Source organism: Argentina silus, assembly GCF_951799395.1.
Source record: "Argentina silus genome assembly, chromosome: 1".
NCBI lineage: Eukaryota > Metazoa > Chordata > Actinopteri > Argentiniformes > Argentinidae > Argentina > Argentina silus.
Genome location: NC_139655.1, coordinates 28,203,281 through 28,225,838, shown reverse-complemented (window position 1 = coordinate 28,225,838; position 22,558 = coordinate 28,203,281). Strand labels below are relative to the sequence as shown.

At 41.9% G+C, this 22,558-nt stretch overlaps 3 protein-coding genes across 4 annotated transcripts in view; all 3 read left to right on the top strand.

Annotated features, from left to right (window-relative positions):
* The window catches only part of neto1l (neuropilin (NRP) and tolloid (TLL)-like 1, like), a gene marked incomplete at both ends in the record, with an annotated part of 58,949 nt that extends 53,541 nt beyond the window's left edge, over positions 1–5,408 (top strand). The window contains 3 exons of the mRNA XM_083673297.1: positions 1,474–1,587; positions 3,666–4,281; positions 5,348–5,408. Of these exons, the coding sequence (XP_083529423.1) occupies positions 1,474–1,587; positions 3,666–4,281; positions 5,348–5,408 (791 nt within the window). The remainder of the gene's footprint in view (positions 1–1,473; positions 1,588–3,665; positions 4,282–5,347) is intronic.
* Positions 5,409–9,784: 4,376 nt separating this feature from the next.
* timm21 (translocase of inner mitochondrial membrane 21) lies at positions 9,785–12,924 on the top strand. The gene is made up of 6 exons (XM_083669605.1): positions 9,785–10,307; positions 10,601–10,663; positions 10,746–10,843; positions 11,107–11,180; positions 11,293–11,398; positions 11,645–12,924. The coding sequence occupies exons 1-6, from the start codon at positions 9,989–9,991 to the stop codon at positions 11,735–11,737; spliced, it is 753 nt and encodes a 250-aa protein (XP_083525731.1). The 5' UTR covers positions 9,785–9,988; the 3' UTR covers positions 11,738–12,924.
* Positions 12,925–13,966: 1,042 nt separating this feature from the next.
* Positions 13,967–22,091, top strand: LOC310808791 (uncharacterized protein). 2 transcript variants are annotated; one of them, XM_083675873.1, is made up of 5 exons: positions 13,967–14,100; positions 14,580–14,650; positions 14,807–14,966; positions 18,517–18,646; positions 21,147–22,091. In XM_083675873.1, the coding sequence occupies exons 2-5, from the start codon at positions 14,631–14,633 to the stop codon at positions 21,368–21,370; spliced, it is 534 nt and encodes a 177-aa protein (XP_083531999.1). In that variant the 5' UTR covers positions 13,967–14,100; positions 14,580–14,630; the 3' UTR covers positions 21,371–22,091. The 2 variants fall into 2 exon arrangements, with proteins under 2 accessions (XP_083531999.1, XP_083531998.1); XM_083675872.1 differs by having other exon boundaries at positions 13,971–14,301.
* Positions 22,092–22,558: the final 467 nt, after the last annotated feature.

Below are 22,558 nucleotides of genomic sequence, written 5' to 3'. Positions count from 1 at the left end.
GGCCAATACAGATTCAGTGTGTGTGCATGTGTGTATGGTTTTAGAAGGTGTGTGTGGTTAAAAGAAGCATTTGCTGACTCCTTATTATTCCTAATTCAGTGATAGTGTATGAAGGAGTCCTACTCTACAGTCTATTGTTTGGTTGACGGCTTGGTCAGTATGGCACATACATACACTGTGAGTGCTGGTTGGTTGGTTATGAGTGCTGGTTGGTTGGTTGGTTGATTGGTTGGTTGGTCAGTAGACCAGTGCATTAGTTCGATTGGTTCTCTGTAGAGAAGAGGTGTCCCTGTATCTTTGAAAGTCACCTTGGCTTTTTAATTACCTCTTTGATGATTGGTCCTGGCACAAAACGACAAGTCTTTTTAATTGGATAACTTCCTGCTGGATGGCTCCCTCTTCACATCTCTCACTTTTATGATCTGTGTCACCGTGGGCGTCACTGTGGGCGTCACTGTGGGCGTCACATAGAGTACGTCCCTGTCTCAACAGTGACAGACTGCGATGTGACTTCCATTTGTCATCTGAAATTAGTCACAGACACCAATATGGATATTGAATATCAAAGTCAGGTTTATTTAGCTTTTGCCTTTTGCACTACACAGAGAATTCTAGGCTAGGCTGAACACATAAAGCAGATAGCAAATTATCACTCTGGTCCCAGACAACTGTTTGTTATTTGTTTATGGATTATGTTTAGAGGGATTCAGCAGGCACCCTATTCCTTTGGACAAATAAGTGTTTTGCACTGAGCTTATTTCTCACCATTTCTATGTGTACTCAGACAGATCCAGGCCCTGTCCTCCCAGGTCTCTGTCAGGGGAGGCCGGTGGAGGTAGAAATCGGAGGACTCCTCTGGCCTCTATGTGCTCTGGTAGGGGACATGGACATGATTGTGATTGTAGAGGCCCCACTTCCCACAGATTCATATGCATGGGCTTGTCTCCGAGATTGTTTGAAGAGGAGCAATGAAAATTCATGAGAACAGATGGGTTGGGGGGCCGACCTCTGATTTGAGTAATGCGCTTCCAAACTCACCCCAAATCTCGCACATCATAACAACCTCTTCAGATTTGCCTCAAATATTGATTTGTGTTATTGTACATTTTGATGTTCAGTGAATGGGGGTTGATTTTGTGCTGGAGCACATCCACACACTCACACACACACACACACACACACACACACACACACACACACACACACACACACACACACACACACACACACTGTAAAAATGTTCTGCCTGTTTGTAGTGCACTCATCTTACAAAAATCACATCTGCCGGTGTCCCAGGTGATTTGATTATTACAACCTACTGATTCATGCAAAGCCTACATTGTGTGTAGATATATATCTGCCCTATGGAACCGGTAGCTTTTGACCACTGAAAGCATTACTGTAAATATCTGTGATTCCTTCAAGTGGAATGAGCTGTATTGTATTGACTGGTTCTTTGTCACTTCTTTCCAGCTCCATGTGAGGCAGACGCATTCTTCTGCCACAGTAACATGTGCATCAACAACACACTGGTGTGTAACGGCGTGCAGAACTGCGTCTATCCCTGGGACGAGAACCACTGCAAAGGTGAGGGGAGGTCAAACCACCAGCTCAATCCACATGATCGATACCGGATGCTCCTTTTTCGATCCAGTGTCACTCTCAATCCATCAAGTTCTATTCTCCTACTGTCTGTAATTCTCTCACAATCCATGATGTTCTATTCTCCTACTGTCTGTAATTATCTCACAATCCATGATGTTCTATTCTCCTACTGTCTGTAATTATCTCACAATCCATGATGTTCTATTCTCCTACTGTCTGTAATTATCTCACAATCCATGATGTTCTATTCTCCTACTGTCTGTAATTATCTCACAATCCATGCTCCATGTTCAACATCTCAGTACAGTATATCTCTGCCTACATGACATCCTCACACCTTCACGCCATCCTCACAGAATTCCATCCCTCTCAATCCATAGCCGATATGAACCACACACAGTATTCCCATGTGTTCCTGTGGGTCAGTCCATACATGATCCCAATGTACATGCTCTGTACTGTGTGTAATGTCCTGTTCTACAGATTTCACACGTGATCCAAGTGATTTCGATATGCTCTCCAGCTCCGTAAAGAGTCTTCCTTGTTCTCTCTGACCTCTTCCAAGCAGCTTCCCTGTGCTCCTCCACCTCCTCTGTCCAATTAGATCCTGTCTCATGATCCTCAGACCATCCCCCCCTGAATCCTCTAAGCCCCTATAGGTCAATCGATACAGTGTGTGTTTCTACTAAGTGGTACAAGAATATGTCTCATTGGTTGGTACACACGTATAGGGCATGGGTCATGGGTGTTGCTGGATATGTTTTCCCACAGGGATAGTTGCTAACCACATGGATAAAAAAAACATCCTGGAAAGACCCTCTGCCTGAAATACAATTATTGTTGACACCTTTCATTATGGTGATGAGTTTGTTTTTCTTTCCTCGAAATTGAGGAGGAGGTGGAACTGCCCATATGGGATGAGTTCGATCAGAAGACTTGTGTAAGCACCCCCCCAGCTTACACCCTAGGCTTAAGCTCAGTGGTCTAACACAGTCTTGGGCCACTTGGTTGACCAGGAATCAAGGCCCAGGCAGTGAATAGTCTAAAGTGAGGTTCCTCTCCTTCCCCTAAATCTACACTGATAGAGGAGACCTGAACTCCTGGTAGGTATTCTTTCACATGAGTGCAGAAGGAAACAACAAAAGGAATTCACTTTTCAGGCTATTGAGATGCAACTTCTACCCCACACATTTGATCCTCTTTGAAACACCAAGCGGAAGAGCCAATGACAAATGACAACAATTTCCAGCAGTAGTGAAGCCCCTTGTGTGGGCTTCTCCCTCACCCAGCCTAAGCTACCTTTCCTCACAACTAGCCAAGGTTGAGAATCTGCCCTAGTCAGCAACTCACCCGGAGACGATTTTGTGCTACTTTTTGTATTTTTTTTTGTAATGTACAGATCCTGCAGCCACTGCCTGCATCCATCCTCATTAGTGGTCAAATGTCATGTTTATTTGGTACGTATTTTAACACTCATCTCAGAATGCGCTGTAAGTGTTTTCGCTGCTGTGAGGGAGAGTCGACCGCAATGCAAACTGGCTGCGCTGTATATTCAGGCCCAGCACTGAAATGTCAGACTATCTCCCTATAGGCAGGTTTGCTCCACACTGTTAGTCTGTAGTCTGTTCTTTGTATGTTCCCTGATGAAATGGCTTTAATAAGTCAATGTGACCTTTTCACCCATCTGTGTGGGATCCCTGCCACCTCGGTCTTGATCTTGTTCATGATGTGGTCCATGTTCTGGGAATAGTTGTTACATGTGACCTGGGATCGCGCCATCTCATCTGTTAGGGTGTATATATATAGTAGTTGACTAGAGGTCTCTCTCACTGAGTCATAGCACAGGTCTTTGTGTTTCCAGTATTGTTTGTTGTTTTCCCATCTCTAGAAGGGCAGCACCCCACAGTGGAATAACCATAGAACTGCAGTGTACTGTAATTCACCACTTTTGTGTTGTTCGTGCCTGTCTGTATGTGTTTTTTTTTCTAGCTGAGTCACTGTACCTCTGTCTCTCTCTCTATCTCCCCCTCCCTCCCCACTCTCTCTATCTCTCTGAACAGAGAAGAGGAAAGCCAACATCCTGGACAACCTGAACAACACCAACGGGACCATCATCGGCGTCACCTGCGGCATCGTTGTCCTCCTCCTCATCATCTCCGTTATCGTCCAGATCAAGCAGCCTCGCAAGAAGTACATCCTGCGGCGCGAGGACTTCGACCCCACCATGTTCCAGGAGGTGTTCGAGCCGCCCCACTACGAGCTGTGCACCCTGCGCAGCGCCACGGCCACGGCCGCCTCAGCCGACCTGGTGGACCTGGCGGAGGACTTTGAGAACTACCACGCCCTGCGCCGCTCGTCCTCGCGCTGCGTCCACGGCCATCACTGCGGCGCCAACAACTCCAACCCCGGCTCCGCCCACCCGTCTCAGCTGTCACTCAGCGGCCGGGGTAGCCGTAGCAACCTGTCGGCACGCGACCTGACGGACCTAACGCTCCCGCCGCAGCAGCAGCCCATGGCGGTGAGGCCGCTGCTACCGGCGAGCGCCAACCGCCGCAGCATCCTGGTGATGAAGCACAGCTACTCACAGGAGGCGGCCGACGACGGCCTTGACGATGACATGGAGGAAGTCCCCACCACGAGCCACCGGCTGGCGCGCCACGAGAAGGCAGTGCAGCGGTCAGTATCCATAGATTTCTGATGAGTGGAGACAACTCTCTAGAAATGTCCATGGGGGAGTTGATGAGGATGGGGGGGGGGGGGGGGGGGGATATTCTCTCACCAAGACATTAATTATTTCGTTCCTTTTCCTTTGTTAACCTGTTTTAACCTCTCTTCCTCTATTTTTTGTTCCTCTTTCATTTTTTCTGTGATTTGTTTTAGATGATAGCTTCCTTTTTTGCTTTGATCTTTGATCTTCCCTCTTCCCCGTCATCGAGAACTCAGCAATCATTCATGAAGGGCTATGATATGGTCGTGAGACCTACCCCCCCCCCCCCCCCCCCATCTCTCTCTTTCTCTCTAGCTATATCTTTCTCTCTTGCATCCTCAGCCCCCAGTCTTTTGAGAACCATGCTGATTTATAATGTGCAACTACAAACTGTACGTTGCATGATAGATGTTTTCCATAGATCTTAAACCTGAGACAAACACAGACCTCTTTTTTGCAGAGGTCCATTTGTTTCCAGTCTGTTTAGACTCAACAAAAGGGCTTGTATTGGTGCCTGATAAAGAGATTATTGATTAATGCTGAATGCAAAAATACTTTTTGACAACTGAAGATGATAAAGATAAAAACAAGTATTTCAAGTTAACTATGATGATGAAGGATACTATTTTTATTTTAAAATTTGATTACCAGTGTTTCAATGAAAAAATGTTAGCATGAAGATTGAAAACTAATTTTATATAGAATGAAAACAAATACATTGTTGTGTACCTGCACCTTGACTGATTGATTGATAGATTAAATGTATACAAAGAGGTATCAAATTACAATTTTTGAAAGTATGATACCTTTGTTGTGCATGCACCCAGTGTGCTGTATCTAGTGTGTATACCTGTTTTTAACTATAAATACCAGCATCAGCAATTTCCAACTTAAGTCTGCATGCAAGACTTCCAGAGTCCAACAAAACTCTGACGGATTGTACTGCTTTCATACAGAACATATATATGCATCATACAGTATGACCTCTCTCTGCAAAAGGGTTTGATATTAAATGAAATAGCCATGACATTTCAGGTTCTGCCTCATTGGCTCTTTGAGCAAACATGAATCAGAGTACAACACAACTAGGGTCTAAGAGACAAGGTCAAGGTAAGCACCCCCTCCAACGATAAACATGTTTTATGTTTCTGTGTAGTCATCGTTTGCCCGTGTAAGTCAGTATATCAGTCATGGTAGTTTTATGTATTTCGTGAATTTGCTCTGGATTTTATTTGTTTTATTTATCTTTTTTATTGTTCATTGTCATCAAGATGGTTCCCCTGCTTGCGGCCATCTTGCCCCTAGTGACGTTTCTGTGTGAAGTTTGGCTGTTTTGTTTTATTTGACGCTCATGTTATGTCCTCTTCTTATTGAGGACATATGAGCATCATTTGACAATTCATTAGCATGGACGTTTTCAATCATCTTTTGTTGAACCTGTGGTCAATGACAATGTTTACCAATAACCTTTGCCCTTTGAACTCAATCTCTTTTAGCCTCGAAGCACAAACATGTACTGTAGGCCTACATACATAATGACATAGCTGTATTCTGTAACATGCAGACATATATAGATCTAGTACATTGTAAATGTAGATCAATGGACAGTGAATACACATTCCACGTTCACCAATACTTGGCTCACATAAACACAATTACGAGCTAGTAATCTATTCTTGATTGTAAACAATCAGTAAGTTTGTTCACCGGGTTTGTTTCTCTAAAATGTTCTGGCATTTAACAAAGTTTCCTGAACACCTATACTGTATTATTCTGTTAGCCTTCTGTCAGTTTGTTGCCTCATTGAATGAAGCTATAGGACTGTTTCTGACTATTGTATTTGATTTGAAAGCATATTATTTAATGTCTTTTTGGGTAACACTTTATTTGAATAAAGTGCACCATCATGCCAGGTTGTGACAAAAGTTGTCATAAACTGCCATTACATGTAATGTCAAGCTCTCTAAGCTTTCTAAGTCATGCTTATGACATTATGCAAGCATTATGATACATCATTCAAATAAAGTGCTACCCTTTTGTTGTGTCACTCAATTTGAGAATTGTGCATTCCTGTTGTGTGTGTGTGTGTGTGTGTGTGTGTGTGTGTGTGTGTGTGTGTGTGTGTGTGTGTGTGTGTGTTTGCTTATGTTCTACATTATGTTGCATTGTTTCCATCATGTAGACTTCTTGAGAATAGTGCAATCCTGGATCAGTACGAACGGGCTTCAATGAAATATGAAAATACGGACCGGAGATTTACACCAGCATGATGCAAATGGTGACGAAAGGACAATATGTTATGGAATATAAAAGGATATGGAATATAAGATTATTCACATGCAAATAAGTAGATAGAGGTAGCTACAATGCTGTAAGAAATTGACTGTCAACAATAAAGACTGCTTGAATGTCTTGAAACTTACATTTTAGTGGGCTATCCTCACCCTATGTTGTCATGTCAGCTTTTGTAATGTTATTAATAGGACACTTAGAATTATCATTATTATTGAACTATATATTTGGATAATTACATTTTGAGGCACTGCTGTCACTTAGTTTCATAGTCAAGTACAAGAATTAAAGTGAACGAACATTTTCAGTTCGATTTTTTCAAGCATGCAGCATATTATGCATATTCTGAATTATATTTTGCAATGTGTCAAATTGAGGAAAGATGTAACAGTTTATTAGAAATTATTAGGTGAACAGCCCATAACTAACCTCAGTTAAATGTAGTTCTCTCAGAATATCCCACATTAGATTGTTTTCTATGAGATTTTAAGATGAAATGGAATGACTTGTGCATGATTTTTATAGACATTACATTGAAACTTTAACAAGCCGAACTTGATTGAACGTGATTAACTAATCTTGATTGAAAGTTAAATCATCCACTAATACATTCATCTCAATTATAAATGTGTTCACTATAACAGAAACGAAGAAAATCTTTCCATAGTATCGATATTGGGAGTATTAATTGATTGCATGCTAATTTAACTAAATTAAAAGGCAATGCTAAGCTTAACTCTGACATTTAATTGTGAACGTTTTATTTTTCCTTTCACTAATTATTTCAAAGTGTGGCTAGTTGTTAAGACAACAACCATATTTTACATTCAATTTGTCACCCCCTCTCAAGTACCCTAAAAACTTTGTACAGAAATACAGACTTTTTTATTGGGACTATTTGAAAAGAGGAGAGTTTTTAAAGACCTAAGGAATCTATCTTTCAGGGCTGGTTTTATGAATGCTTTGTAAGAAGAAAACAACCACAATAAAGCATAATCCTTTTTCTTTTAAGGTTGAGTTATTTTCATCAGTGTTCCCCAAATCCTATCTCTTAAGTCTTGTCAAGTCAAGTGATCCTTTGTTGTCTCGTAAAGGGAATTGCCATCATTTTAACATATTTATAGCCATGCGTAGGTGTGCATAGGACTAATTCAAAACATTTAATCACTGTTTTCTTATATTTATCATCAGGCAGCAGTAATATGGTTCACAATTACCAGGTTTTGTATAATTGCGTTGTCTGACAACATACCATGGTTATAGATAACTGCAACTATGCTGACACGCTCAATATTGCCAGAATACTGTCGATCACTTTCTTGATGAGCTTGACATGCTTTTTTCTGCTTAGCTGTTGTTTTTGTTTCATTTGTTTGTCTTTTCTGTATTGCACTGTGTTTTCATCTGTTTCAGGAATGATGCACTCTACATAATGCTCACATCTTAAAGTACACACATGCACGCTGGCACGCACTCACACACACACACACACACACACACACACACCCACACACAGCAAATACACGTCTCAACCAACTATTACATTTAATACAGGTAATGTAGATTATTCATTTGAATGTGTTACTCAGTCACATTTGTTCACAGAGAAATGTGTGTGAACATTAAAGGAAACCCCCCCCCCCCCCCCCCCCGAGACAGAGGTTACAATGTATTAGTTTTTTAGTTAGCCTATGTGATTTGTTTCAATTCCAGTAATAACATTGATCAAGCCTACGATTGGTTCATTCAAAGAAACGGGACCAACTGAAGATAGATCGGCAGTAAGTGTTGGGCCTAGATTGAGTGGACCTACAGTAATAGTGTTTTCATCTCTCTACAGATACATCAGACAGATGCATCATTCCTCTGCATCTTGCCAAGTTTGACAACTTATGGAACTAACATTTATCTCCCTCATGCATCTTGAGAACTGTTGCATTGAGCGACATTACCAGTTTAGAGTGTTGTGATAAGAAAAAGAAAAAAAGTTTTTTTTGTGTATGCGTTGGGTTTTGTCTTTGGATTACAGAGATATGTTGGCCAACGTGTGTTCCTCAAATGGCTGGGATCGCAAAGCCATGGGACACATATCCTTATAACTTCAGAAACTGGACTGAAACACTTTTAAAAGAAGAAATACCTTTAATGTACATTGTGAATGGAGTGAAAAACAGAATCTGTTCTTCATACTGTAGATCTTTTTTTTTTTCATTTGCATTAAACGTGAGGACACCATTTTGGTGCTGAAATCACATTTGGATACTCATTGTGATATGCTTCCCTCCATTAGGGCTCAAGTTCTTTTCATGTCCACTGGAAAGTTATGAAGTCATAAAGATCATAAACACAAATGACTGCCAAGCTACCAATGGAGTGAAATGGTTTTAGTATTAGTTTCTATGACAGGCCAGCTCAAAGTTTCCACCATCACTCCATCTACCATTCCTCTCCAGAGAGATATCAGGGAGTAATGAGTTATGTCCTCCGCAGATCTCAAGGTTTCCCCAAAGCCTCTTTCTCAATATAGAACATCTCTGGTTTCCCTCTTAAATATTGATGGTCATTGAGAAACACTGGGAATAGTTGTACAAGTGGCTTAATTGTCTATAGCACACTACAGTAGGAGAGTCTTCTCCTAGAAAGTCCTCTCAATGTCTGATGAAGTATAACAGCCCAATAGTCACAATACGTTTTGCTCCACACTAAGGCCTTTCCTGCATTTGCATCACTATTTTTTCCTGTCAAAATTAAATGTGTGTGAGAATCATTTTGCGGAAATCTCTACTTTGTTTGGTAACACAGTACATCTAGAAAATGCTGGAGGGAATGTTTTGAATAAACTAATGCTGACTAAACCTGCTTGAATCTTTCTGATTTGCGTGTGTGAACTTGTGTGGTGGTACTGTAGGACCCGTGTTCTATAAGGAAATCATTTTTATGGACAACTTCAGACTTACAGCTGCTGGAGTCTGTCACGTTGAATAACTGTAACATTGCATGTACTCATCTTATAGTCAGTTAACAAAAAAGTATTGCTTTATGTTGTGGTGTGGTAGCCTGATAAATGGTTGCCCCCAAAAAATGCCGACACCATAGAAAACTCATTTTCCCATCGTTCTTCACGCAAGCACATTGATGACGTCCTATACATGCGCTCAAGTTTCAACAAGCTGTCAGAAGTCACGAAATGTAGCCAGCAATTGTTTTCCCACATATTGTCATTTTCTCCGTTAATTATCAGAAATCAATCAGTCAGTTGATACCGGAGGAGACTGTAAATTGAAGCAGGACAGTAGTGCCGTACTGTAGTACAGTTTTGCTAGCTGAAGTGACTAGCAAGTCAACTAGCTAACACTAGCTACAGTCGCAGCAGTAGAGGACATCATGGTGTATACTTTCATATTAAAATATGTGCGTCGTAATTTGCAACAGACTCTATCTACTCAATGCTTTCTGCAGATATGCAAACGCATGGAGAGCAACTTCTTGATCCATCAGAAACCGAGTACAATACCTACTACATCCAGACTCATTATTCACAGAACTGCTGTCAACTCATCACCTGTCGGCAGTGTGATTTTTGCACAAAAACGGTGTATTTCCCTCGACACAAGGCTAAGAAAAGACAGACATGAAGAGAGGGAGAAAAGTCAGATGTCCGTTTCGAGGTACGGCGCTCCAGGACCCTCTGCGGCACATAAAAGTAAGCTGAAGTCTGGCCGTGCACGGCTGTCAAACTTGTCATCGAAATTCACAACTGTTGTTAATAATAACAATGCACAAGACCTCAAACAGATTCAAATGTGTAAGTGAATTTAGGACATTTGATATGCAAGAGACATTCCCTCAGACTGCACTACAAATGTCCCTTTGGGGACAAAAAAGATTGGCTGTGTTCCACAATGCGTTCTTGCACTCTATCTAGAGCGTATACCAAGTACAGATACACGTGGTGTGGGCCATGCGTAGGTTAAACAATTGTCTTTCCTTTAACAGTGAAAGAAGCTGGAAAAGACTTCACCTACTTGATAGTTGTACTCATCGGACTTGGAGTGACAGGTGACATTTCCCACAATTTCTAGAATATGACTTTGAAATTATCTTTAAAATATTCCAATCCAACCTGTATGTTTCTCCTTAGGCGGGTTGTTATATGTGGTGTTCCAGGAGCTATTTTCCTCCTCAAGCCCCAGCAAAATCTATGGGAAAGCGTTTAACAAAGTCAGGTCACACCCAGAGGTGAGCTAATGAGTGTAATCAGCAGACGACATACTATTCTGTGTATCTCAGTAGTCTAAAGGAAGCTTTCTTTCTTTCACATCAGTGCAGATGAAGTAGAGGAGATAAGGAGAAGAAACCCCAACTATTGAACTATTGAAACCCTCTATTTCTTTAATTCTTGAATCTGTTCTAGAAAAACCTATGAGAGACAGAATTCCTCTCTTTAGGTGTGGTTTTAAAGTTCTGCCTTCTCTCCTTTCTGGATCTTTCCAAAACTATAGGTGATTGGTGCATTTGGGGAGCCAATCAAGTGCTATGGTGAGACAACGCGTCGAGGAAGAAGACAACAAGTCAGGTGACCAGTTCACCATCAATCTGTAAACATACAAACTGGTAGATGTATATTGAAGCTGTTTACCTATGTATACCATGAGGATCTTTACCATTATCTATTTTTTTTTCTCTAGTCATGTGGAGTACACGAAGGATGGACTGAAGTGTATGAGACTGAAGTTTTACATTGAGGGAGCCGAGCCAGGCGTGAAGGGGACTGTTCATTCAGAATCAAAGGAGGTTATTTATCATTTTGCTACTACAATTACACTTGATTGAATTTAGCTACTAAAATATACAGTTTAAATCTGGAGAGAGGTGACTCATGGCTCTCAACGCTCACACAATACAAAGCCTGAACAATTTTAATTATTATTATATATCTTTGTTTTAAAGTCTTAATGTGCAGAGTAAGCAGTGCTAGCTAGCTACAGTATAGACTAGTTGTGAGAGAGGGTTGAAATGTATTTTTTTCACTTTTGACAGAACCCTGAAACTGGAAAGTACGAGTTCCGCTACATATTTGTCGAAGTAGACGCCTACCCAAGGAGGACCATTGTCATAGAGGATAACAGATAAGATGGTGATTGAACTACCGCTTCACTCAGATCATTCTGGTCATTGCAGTAGTTTATTGCTGAGATACAATATTTTCAGTGCATGCCAATGATGTTTTTACAGGGAATACGGGTTAAAGCCATTACAATAAACGATTAGGCCTAAATTAGGACCTGATCTATTATGAGTTTCAGTGTTAAAAACACAAAATGGATTATAAGCATAACAGTTCACTCTACTGCAAATGTCAAGGAGGTATGGATGTTTGATAATCTTTTTTGATGCCCAATGAATGTCAATGAATATGGTGGTTGAAGTCCTCATGGTTGAAGCTATGCTGTATTTAACAATCAGTAATGATAAAAAAAGGACTCTGTAAAAGGGTGAAATGCTTTTTCAGACAAATCATGATGAATGATTTTGGTGCTATTAAAGTAAAGCATCTGAGCATGGATTAATGTTATTTATTGTTGACGGTGCTAAAAAGAGAGAATGCCCTTTTTGGGAACAGGACTGTACTGCTACACTCATCCAGGCCATAGATGAACATGTCAAAGATCATTATGAGTGTACAGGCCATAGATGAACATGTCAAAGATCATTATGAGTGTACAGGCCATAGATGAACATGTCAAAGATCATTATGAGTGTACAGGCCATAGATGAACATGTCAAAGATCATTATGAGTGTACAGGCCATAGATGAACATGTCAAAGATCATTATGAGTGTACAGGCCATAGATGAACATGTCAAAGATCATTATGAGTGTACAGGCCATAGATGAACATGTCAAAGATCATTATGAGTGTACAGGCCATAGATGAACATGTCAAAGATCATTATGAGTGTACAGGCCATAGATGAACATGTCAAAGATCATTATGAGTGTACAGGCCATAGATGAACATGTCAAAGATCATTATGAGTGTACAGGCCATAGATGAACATGTCAAAGATCATTATGAGTGTGCCATGTCACCTGTTGTCAAAGTTCTAGTAAGAGACAATGAATGCTGTGTGTTCAAAGAATTTGTGTGCTAGATATGATTCCAGTGTAATGGGGAAAAAAATATACTTTTTAGCTCCCTGGTAATAAGTAGGATTCACTGGCAAAAAGAACTGATATGATGATATCTTTTCACTATCTGAATTGTCTTTCCCATCCTCAACATGATTGAAATGTTTTAATAAATGGACTTCTATGGAGTTGAGTGTATTACTTCATTGTGTATTGATTAATTAGTGGGCCTGCATCAGTAAGTCCAACTCTTGATATTCCTGTTACTTATTTTTATTATTTGCCTTCCGCCGTAAAGCTTAAAGCACTTAACCTGTAAACTTCGAACCAACTTATAACTGTTCAGACTTCCCCTGGTCAGGTTTCTTGAGAAAATCTTTTTGAAACCATTTATAATTTGAAGCCAGGTGTAATGGCTATTCAAAATGATTTCTTAGTCACACTGGCTCATAGGTAGTTGCAACTCTAACCCTAGTTGCAACTGCAACCCTTCACACTCAGGTTGCACAAAAATACATAGACGAAAACAGAAAAACACACCTCCGTACTCCGTACACCCCCTTTGCGGTTCCAAATATGTCGTAAAATCAAGAAAACATTTATTTATAAGAGTTGGTCCTACTCATCACCCAAGAGTGTGAGTAAGAAGCTTAATAACGCATTACCACTGCCTACTGTGAGCTGTGAGTTTTTTTAGTCATAACTGCGCTTTTAGCGTAATTCCTGTGAGTAATTCTGAGAGCCTTCATAACTACGGGCCTGGTCCCTTACTCTTGTACGGCTAGATGTATGTAGCTGATAACTGAATATTTGGCAATATTGTTAAGCATGTTGGCGAGATGAACAGGCGTGTGGAAACTCTGTCTCACCGGAGCGACGCGGTCTCAAGGTAAATGTAGTTCATTAGTGCTCTTCAGCGGTTGCTAACTACTAACTTTTTTGTTGTACACAAATATATCGTCAGGTTTGTCTGACACTGGTTATGGCCACAACTTATTATTGGCCCGGGAGCGTGATTTAAACCAATCCCTTATAATACAGGTTGAAAATCCTGTTTATGATGCAGAGAGGACAGACATACAGTTTTTGGTACCAAAAATAAAAGGGGCGGAGCCGACTTGGGCTCTTTTTCCACCACGACCGGAGAGCGCCGCGCCCCTCCCCCGCCCCGCCCCGCCCCGCCCCGCCCCTCCCTCGGCAGTGACACACAAACTGGCGGGGGCTCAACGTGAGCAGTCGAGGAAGTCAAACAAATGGGTGCTTACAAAAGGATTCGCCTGTCCGTCTTGAAGTTCGTCTTTCACGCTATAAACTAAGTCGCCAGTTTGTTTTTGGGAAATAATTGTTGAAAAACGCTTTAAAAAGTAGGTGGATGAACAAGAGAAGCCTTTTATTGATCCTGCTAGCTAGCCAAAACGGCAGTTGTTGTTGTATATGTGTAGCTAGCTAGAATGCTAGCAAGCTAGCTCTTACCAGCAAGCCACACACACACACCACTGAAAGGAAAACAAAATGATGCAAAGCCTGCCAAGTGGCTGTTGCGTATGATATCCCTCATTGGCACGGTAAGTTGGTCCCATCTACTTTGGGGATTCCAGCCATCTAACACACACTTTAGAGTTTCTTGCTAGTTAGTTAGCTAACTACTAGCCCTGGCTTATTATGAGATTATAATAAGCCTGTGGAAGATTAAGACTCTAGCTAGTTGATGTAGTGTGCCTTATACTATACATTATAGGTCGAATGAGGTCCGAATCCAAATCATAATAGTTTCGATTTACTTTTAAGTGCCTCTCATGTAGCGAGTGTGTATCAATTCTACCTTTTGTTATGTTTCATGCAGACTGTTTTTTAAGCTATGAACCCCTGCAGCCAATCGTAGGCCTATCTTATAATGGAGTTGTACTGGTACATGTAAGTATATTTCTACATAGTTTACATCAATTGTTGAATACGAATGAATGTGTTTCTCAATATTCACGTCTGTGTAGTGATATATGCAATTGTGCACCAGGAATTTGCTTATTTTTTAGATATAACATCTCTCTCTTTTCTTTTGTGTATCTTTAGAGTGGTCATCATATTCATTATCATAAAGATATTCTTCTACGTGTGCTGGTATCGCTCACGACAGAGACAGCTGGCTGCGTACCTAAGCAACCCTCGCAATGCCCAGATAGTCATCGTTGGAGGAAGGGCCTACCTGCATCAGATGTGTGAGAGACAGAATGTAAGTGTGCAGTGCTAATACTATCTACATGTTGAATGAAACCTAGTCATGCTACACCACCATTCTGAGAAATTGTGGAGTAGTCCTAAGCCACCCATTTACACACATGGTACAGGCAGAGATGCTAGAACTAAATGCCCTCTGCAGAATGGAGAAATAGGTCAGAAGTGTTGTTAAAGGTTGCCCTTTCAGAGTTGCATGGAGGGGGTGTTTGCTTTCCTGAGAGTGCTTATGGTTTTAGATGAGTCACTTTCACTTTAAATGGTTTGATGGCCCTTTCACAGTGGATAACGCAACATTTCACCAGTCTTCCGTTGTGTTTTGCAACGACAGCCTACACTTGCCGTTAGTGTGTGTGTGTGTGTGTGTGTGTGTGTGCCTGAGTGCCTGAGTACACAAACTTGTGTTTACATTTGTGTTTTGTATGTGTGTGACCTCGATGACATCGGAGCTGTAGCAGTCCACAGGTATTTGTGAAGCATAAATTCCACGTTGAATGTGTGAGACCCAGCGTTGGTGTAACTTTTTGTTTACTGATGGTTTTCCAGCACTTGTCAAATCTAACCTGAGCCTGTGAAAGTGTCTGAGCCAATAGGAACAGTCAAGATGGACAGGGCAGCAGAGTAGACCTCTCAAGGTTAAATCCATACAGCTCCTATCGACATCCCCTTTATAGTAGTGGCCAGCTTCTCCCAAGTGTTTCCATCTGCTGGGGGTTTTCCCTAGTTCTCTGGGCTAACATCCCTGAAAAAACTGACCCATGTAGACCTTTGTCTTTGTTGTTGATCACTGATGTGTTGATGTTTTTTTTGACAAGTCTGGAGGAGGACATTCTGCGAGAGAGGGGCTGTCTGTCAAGCCACTCATGCAGAGTCTGACAACTTTCCTCCAGGGTTGCCTTTGTTTTCAACAGCTTCTAGTCAAACACCTGGAAGCAATCGCCATGAATCAAAACCCTCAAAGGTTCCTGGAATCATATTCAGCGTTTCTTTCTCTCCAACTCTGCTGTCCCTTTTCTGATGGCCCTCAAATCGGTTCCATGCTAGTTAGAGGCCTGTAACCCATTGTTATGATTGAATGAATAAAGAGAGCACTGAGCATGAAGGACTAAGTACAGAATGAGAATGTCTTTGTGGCAGCCAGTCCCAACTCTTGAGTAGTCTCCTTACTAGCCTGACATGCACACCATGACCATTCTACTCTAACACAGACCCGGCCCCTCTACTGAAGAACCATAGATACCCCTTGTTTTCCATATGTGCAGGTCTACGGTTTATTTTTAGATTTCTTAGAAGGGTTAATTAACAGGAAAAGCCCCCCATTCTAAAATGAGGTAGCGGTGTAGTCCTGTCTCAAGTTCCTCCAAGAAGCTGATTTTCGGAACCTAATGCAATTACAGTATCAGCTTTACTGGCTGTATTCTATTACATTTTAACATGCTAGAGACTATGAAGATAACAGAACTAAATGTATTCTATGAGTGTATTTTACTACCCTTGGGAATATACGTAATGCCTTCAGCAGGACCGGTAGTGTAGATCTAGCCTTTAGAATTTAAATGTTTTTTTTGTATTTTCACATCAATATACTTAACCAATAGCAGGAGTGTAAAGTAATGATTATGAACACATTTTTTGCTACCCTAAACCATCTACTATCCATCATACTGTCTCCGTCACCTCCCAAAGGGAGCGTGTAAATTACCTTCACAGTTTTATATGTGCACTTTCCTTTATGCCAGATGTTCTTGCTTTCTGTTGGCTGCTAAATGTGCTCCCATCATAATATAATATAATAATTATTTGGCTTTCCCCATCATCCCAGAAACTGAGACAGCGTGAAAAACATTAGCGACTGCATCACGTTTTTCAATTATTTGTTTATTTGTTTGCGTTAGCCATGTTAAGATTCAAGATTCAAAGTGTTTATTATCATTGGCACAGTAGAAAACATGTTTCCCTGTACAACGAAATTCTTACTTTGCTGTCCGCAGAATGCCAACCAATGTAAAATATACAATACAAAAGAATATACAATATATACTAAACAAATGTACAAGACAGCAAAATTTAAGGCATAAAATAAAAATAGCAGCAATAATAATAATAAACAGTGCAAACGTAGCAGTGCAATTATGCAAACTGGTTATGAGGTAGTAGGGTTATATTAGTCTTAATCTCCTATGGGTTGTTTAGGAGCCTGGTGGCAGTGGGAAAGAAGGAGTTCTTCAGTCTGGTGGTCCTGCATTTAACACTTCTGTACCTCCGGCCTGAGGGTAGAAGTGTGAACAGTCCGTGCTGAGGGTGGGTAGGGTCCTTGAGGATGGAGGCGGCTCTCCTGTGGACTCTGCGGTGGTAGATGCTCTGCAGGGAGGGCAGTGGAGTCCTGGTGATTTTCTCAGCGATGTTAACTTCAAACTGTTATGATGGCTATACTACTTATTTGCATGACGATTGACCGACACCCATGACAATCACAGCCTTGAGCAGACCCTAACTGCCCTGTGTAGAGGACTGGTGGTCAGGAGGTAGTTGCTTTACAATCTAGCCTACTTTACAGCCAATGCTTCACTCTAACCCTCTCTTTCCACCTGGCCCTTCTCAGCCACACCCTAGTGAGAGTTTAACGACCTGTTGCACTCCACAGCAGCCTCTCTGGATCTCCTCCTCTCCTTCCTTCACTCCCCTCCTTGAACTCAAGCACGATGCTCCCTGTTTAGATTTGAATGGAATGTGTAGCAAAAGAGGCCTCAGAGCCATCCATAACCCAGCGTCCTGAAGGGTCTCTGGAGAGGGGCCAAGACAAGCCTACCCCAACTAAGGAAGAGAAGGGAACGTGGGCGACAGGCTGACAGACGGAGGATATCGGATGAAGATATTCAGTTGGCCTTTTTACAGTCTTCTGGGAGGCAGAGTAGTTGACTTTTGTTTGCTCTGTACGATATTAAGATTAATAAAGTCATCCATACACATAATAAGTCACTCATCAATTTAATTCATTATTATAATTCATTTGACTTAACAAATCCCCCTTTGTGGCATGATATAGTTTGGACTCCTTGAAGTGTGTGTCAGGTTTGAGCATGTGGATATTTGCGAGAGCAAATGGGGTTGAGAAGAGCAAAGCTCAGCGAGGCAGTCGGTCGTATCCATGTCTCCCACAGGACCCCCAAGTGCAGCAGTTCACTGTAGAGTGAGTGCTTTAAACCACCTCCCCCTCGTCTGTATGAAAGAGTCAGTACTCTACTCAATACTGGTGTGGATGTACTGTACGCTAGGCCTATAGGTCTGCTGCTGCTGCCTTTAAAGTAGGTCTTTATGGTTTATATAATCTGCCTCTTTCCTCTACAGCCAGGAACAGAATCCAAACGTCCATGTCTGTGTGGGCAGTTGACTAGCAGCTCAAACCCAGTTTCACTGTGGTCATGCGTATGGATGTATTTGTCTGTGTGCATGGCATGTTTGTATGTGCATACTGTACATGCAATATGCATATATGGTGTATGGTGTTATTGATTCCTGCCATCTCTCTCTCTCTCTCTCTCACACAGACGTCCATCTGGCCCAGTTGGTATGGTGTTCAGGACGAGGTCTCTGTGGGGGAGCCCTCCCCTACTCTCCCTGCGGCTGCCTCCTTCTCTCACCTGGACATGCCTCCCCCCTACGAGGCTGTCTCCGGAGGTAACACACACACACACACACACACACACACACACACAGTTAATAGTTTGTTTTTATATCAGGATGTGGTTAACTGACTTTTTTTGACCTGTGAGAACAGGAAACCTATATGGAAACTGTAAGTTTCATGTTTATATTGGGTGCTGCGTCTTAATTCTACATTCTCTCAGCATACTTTAGATTAGGCCTATTGTTGAGTTAGACCTACTTAAGACTACATTGAGACTTTACTTAATTAAGACTACATTTAGTGTACTTAAGCCATCTTTGCACTGCTGATCTGCCATAAAAAGCTAATAAAAAGAAAAAAAGAAGAAGAAAAAAAAAAGAAAAGCAATTTACACAGATTAGGCAATTTAAGACCGCGTAAGTCTTTCCACACACAACCTAACTGCAGGAAACAATGTATCTCTCATGCACACACTGATGTAGCAAGATGATGTTGCCAGTGGTTGAGGTCACACTTTATCTTCAAAGATAAACGAACAAAACTCAAAATACATCTTCGACAACGTGTAGAAGAGTACAATAGAGACATCGGAGAGATGTCTAGAATAAAAAGCACCCAATGTGATAAATATTTCCCCATGATATTGGCAGTTTCTGTCTAGCTCGTTGGGTAGGATGAAGCACATCCGCGTGCACTGCACAGCTGGTAGAACGTGAACTCTGCGCACAATGGTTACATGACATTTAACGCTGACTGTAGCCTCTTAATTTCCACTGACAAAATGCCCCTCCGGATGTGTCTCTGGTAGTAGGGGTTGAGGTGGTTCAGAGATGGCTTTTTTTTAGGACCGCTTTTTTAGGACAGGCTTTTGGACAGCATGTCCTCTTTACACAGAATTAGATGACGGCACAGTGCCGTCTCTGTGCCTCCTATGTCTTCTCAGTGTAAAGATGGCTTTAGGGATACCATTGATATTAAGCACACTACATTTAGCATTTGACATCTGCCTGGGAGTGATTGTTCATTCAGCAGCTGTGGTGCTCCAGCCCAGAGGCTGGCCCACAAGACCATAGGAACAAACAGTAAACCCTGTCTCCCCATAGAAAAAGGCCCATCTCCCACAGCATAATACCACTATTTGGCCGGCCATCAGATGCGCCTGCCAAAGGGGTTGTTCTGACCCAACCACACTGATGCTCTCCCCTCTTTTCACAAACAGCCCTGTTTTGAGAGGGGAGGGGGGGAGCCAGCCTAAATGATGCCCTAGTACTTCATACTCTTCCTCTCACATGACTAGCTTGTTTAGGAGGTTTATAATATGTTTTTCTTCACTCAGCGTTGTGGTGTGAAATGACACTCTTTTAAAGGCATGGGAGAGCTTGTTGTAAGAGCTGAATATATCTACCCACCACAGCTCTGTTGAAGTGACCAACATATGGGGGGTTGTACACTTTTCACTGGACTATTGTTTTTTTTTATCTTGTTCTAGTAATTATAGTATATAACTTGGTTGTCACAGACAGGGAAATTGGATTGCGATATGCCAGTATGCTACATGCTGCTAAGCTCCAGTTTTCGGCTAGTTCCCAACTACAACTGTAGTTCCCTCGCTGTGACCCACCAAAGTTTTGGGAAGTTTCCTCTTAGTGACCCACAAGGACCCCTAACGAATCAGTCGCAAGTACCGGTGCACTACAGACTCCCCGCTCTAGTTGGCCATGTAAAATGAATAACGATTTCCTTGCTACTGAGTAGCTTAGATCACACGTCAACGTCTCAGTCCTCTGTGACTGGCACTCTCCTTGGTATCAAAGACTTTCCCTTCAGTATCAAAGCGACACTTCACCCTAAAACCTCAGATCACCACATGAAGCTTAGACCCACTCTGTCACTCCCTTAAGCACGTCCTCGCTACCCCCCCCCCCAAAAAAATACCTTGTTTCTCAACCGCCCCTGTTCCTAGTAACATGGTAGTGGAGGATGTGAGAGTCACCACGTAGCGATTATGACTCATTACAACACTCCATTGCTCTCAATGTCTTCCACATCCGCTGTTTTCTCTGACTCATGGATTTGTAGTGCAGAAAATAAGTGTTTTATTTGGTGGTAACAATGCAGTCAACTCTGTATAATCTATTGGGCATTGTATCGTACAGTGTTTATTATCATAGAGAGAGAATTTTATTTGTGTATTACCATGGAAATATGTTGAGTAATTCCTATCTCCTCTACTACCTGATTAAAGGCGACCATGGCCATGTCTGAATGCTCAAGATTATAAAGTTGGTTGCAGTATGGGAAATGTACCGAAATTGAGCATACATGAAATGCCAGGATGCCATACGAGATTTGCCTTTCCATTTAGTATGAATTCACTGCGCACTATTCAGGAAGTCCTTCTCCATGTTAGTCCCACAATTCAACGGCGCAAACAGGGAGGCGGGCAGTAGCGACATTTAACCAATTACAATGAACAACATGGTTGAGTTACAGATGACGACTTCTCAGTATGAAGAATTGACCTCTCGCTTTTCCCCTCTGACCCTACAGCGGACGACCTGAAGCCCCCTCCTTACAGCGAGTGTGCCCAGAGTGACGAGGCCGACGCCCCTCGCCCCTCCCGCCACGCCCCTCTCCCTCTCTCCGATGGAGGAGACACCAGCAGCATCAGCGAACCCCCGCCCCCCTACACACCCAGCCCCACCGTACCAGCAAATCAACAGGAGGGCCTCGTCGGTCTCAACCAACCACACTCAGAGGACAGACCCAGCTAGACCCCCTGACGCCCACTCGCTTTTCCAAGTGCTGCCTTCCTCCCTTGAATCTCAGTGATCGCTGCCAGCCATGTTCTCTCCAACCAAGAGAGCAGATAATTTTTTGTGTGTGTTTTTTGGTTTTAAAACCAAGTTGTTTTCTACTTTCTACTGTTTTGAGAAGTGGGTTTGTGAATATAATAACAGATATTATCATGGAGCTAGTGAAGCTCCAGGACCACTCCTCCCCCAGCTAACAGGTAAAATAAGAGAGGGGGGAGGGAGGGGGAAATATGCAACAGCCAGTAGGGCAGCGGACCGGAGATTGATCTCCAATGATGGCCTTTTACTGCTGTAGCCAGTCCAGTGCTACCACACATCACCATCACAGTTGATTTGCTAAAACACTCTCCCAGAACTGACGGTGATTTAAGACATGTATTTCTAGTGTCTAACTGAATCATCTTGGAGATTGAAAGGGGGTAAAGGCACTAACAATAACGTTACATTTCCGAGGAAAACTTCTTGATGAAACTATTGTTGGAGTTGTGTAGTGGTGGTGGTTGATGATGATGACTGTACAATCAGACTAAAGATGTCTCTAACAACAGCTTCAGTCCCTCATAGCTTCACACTCTCTTCACTCTTGTCTATGGCTGTTATAAGTCAGCCATTTTGTGTATTTCCTTTGTCATTTTATGTCATGTCATGTCTGCTCATTAAAGACAAGATGCTATTTTGATTGCTATTGTGTCAATTGCACTTCAGATAACCCCCCATTGTAACATGTAAGGCTATGTATCCCAAACGATCTGGTTCCCATGTCTGTAAAGTGGATGAGCAAATATGCTATGTTAGAGAAATGTGTATAGATCCCTGAAGTGTAAACAAAGAGGCGCAAACACAATGTTGTAAATATGTAGTAACAGTGCTCTGGGAATGTGGGAAAGTAAACTAATGCAGAAACAACAAATACCCCATGTGAACATCTCATATCAGTTTAGAAAACTCGAGAGGCTCCAGATGAGTTAAGATGCCTTTGAAATTGTTAAAGATAATCCTCCATTTTTGTGATGACAAATCAACATGCATCCGTCTCTGATGTCTCACTTCTCCTCAAGAGAACTTGCTTAGTCACTCTTTTACTACTTCTGCACAATGGTTGTTGTTACCAAAAGGAAGGGCAATGTCATGAATTACAATGTTCCT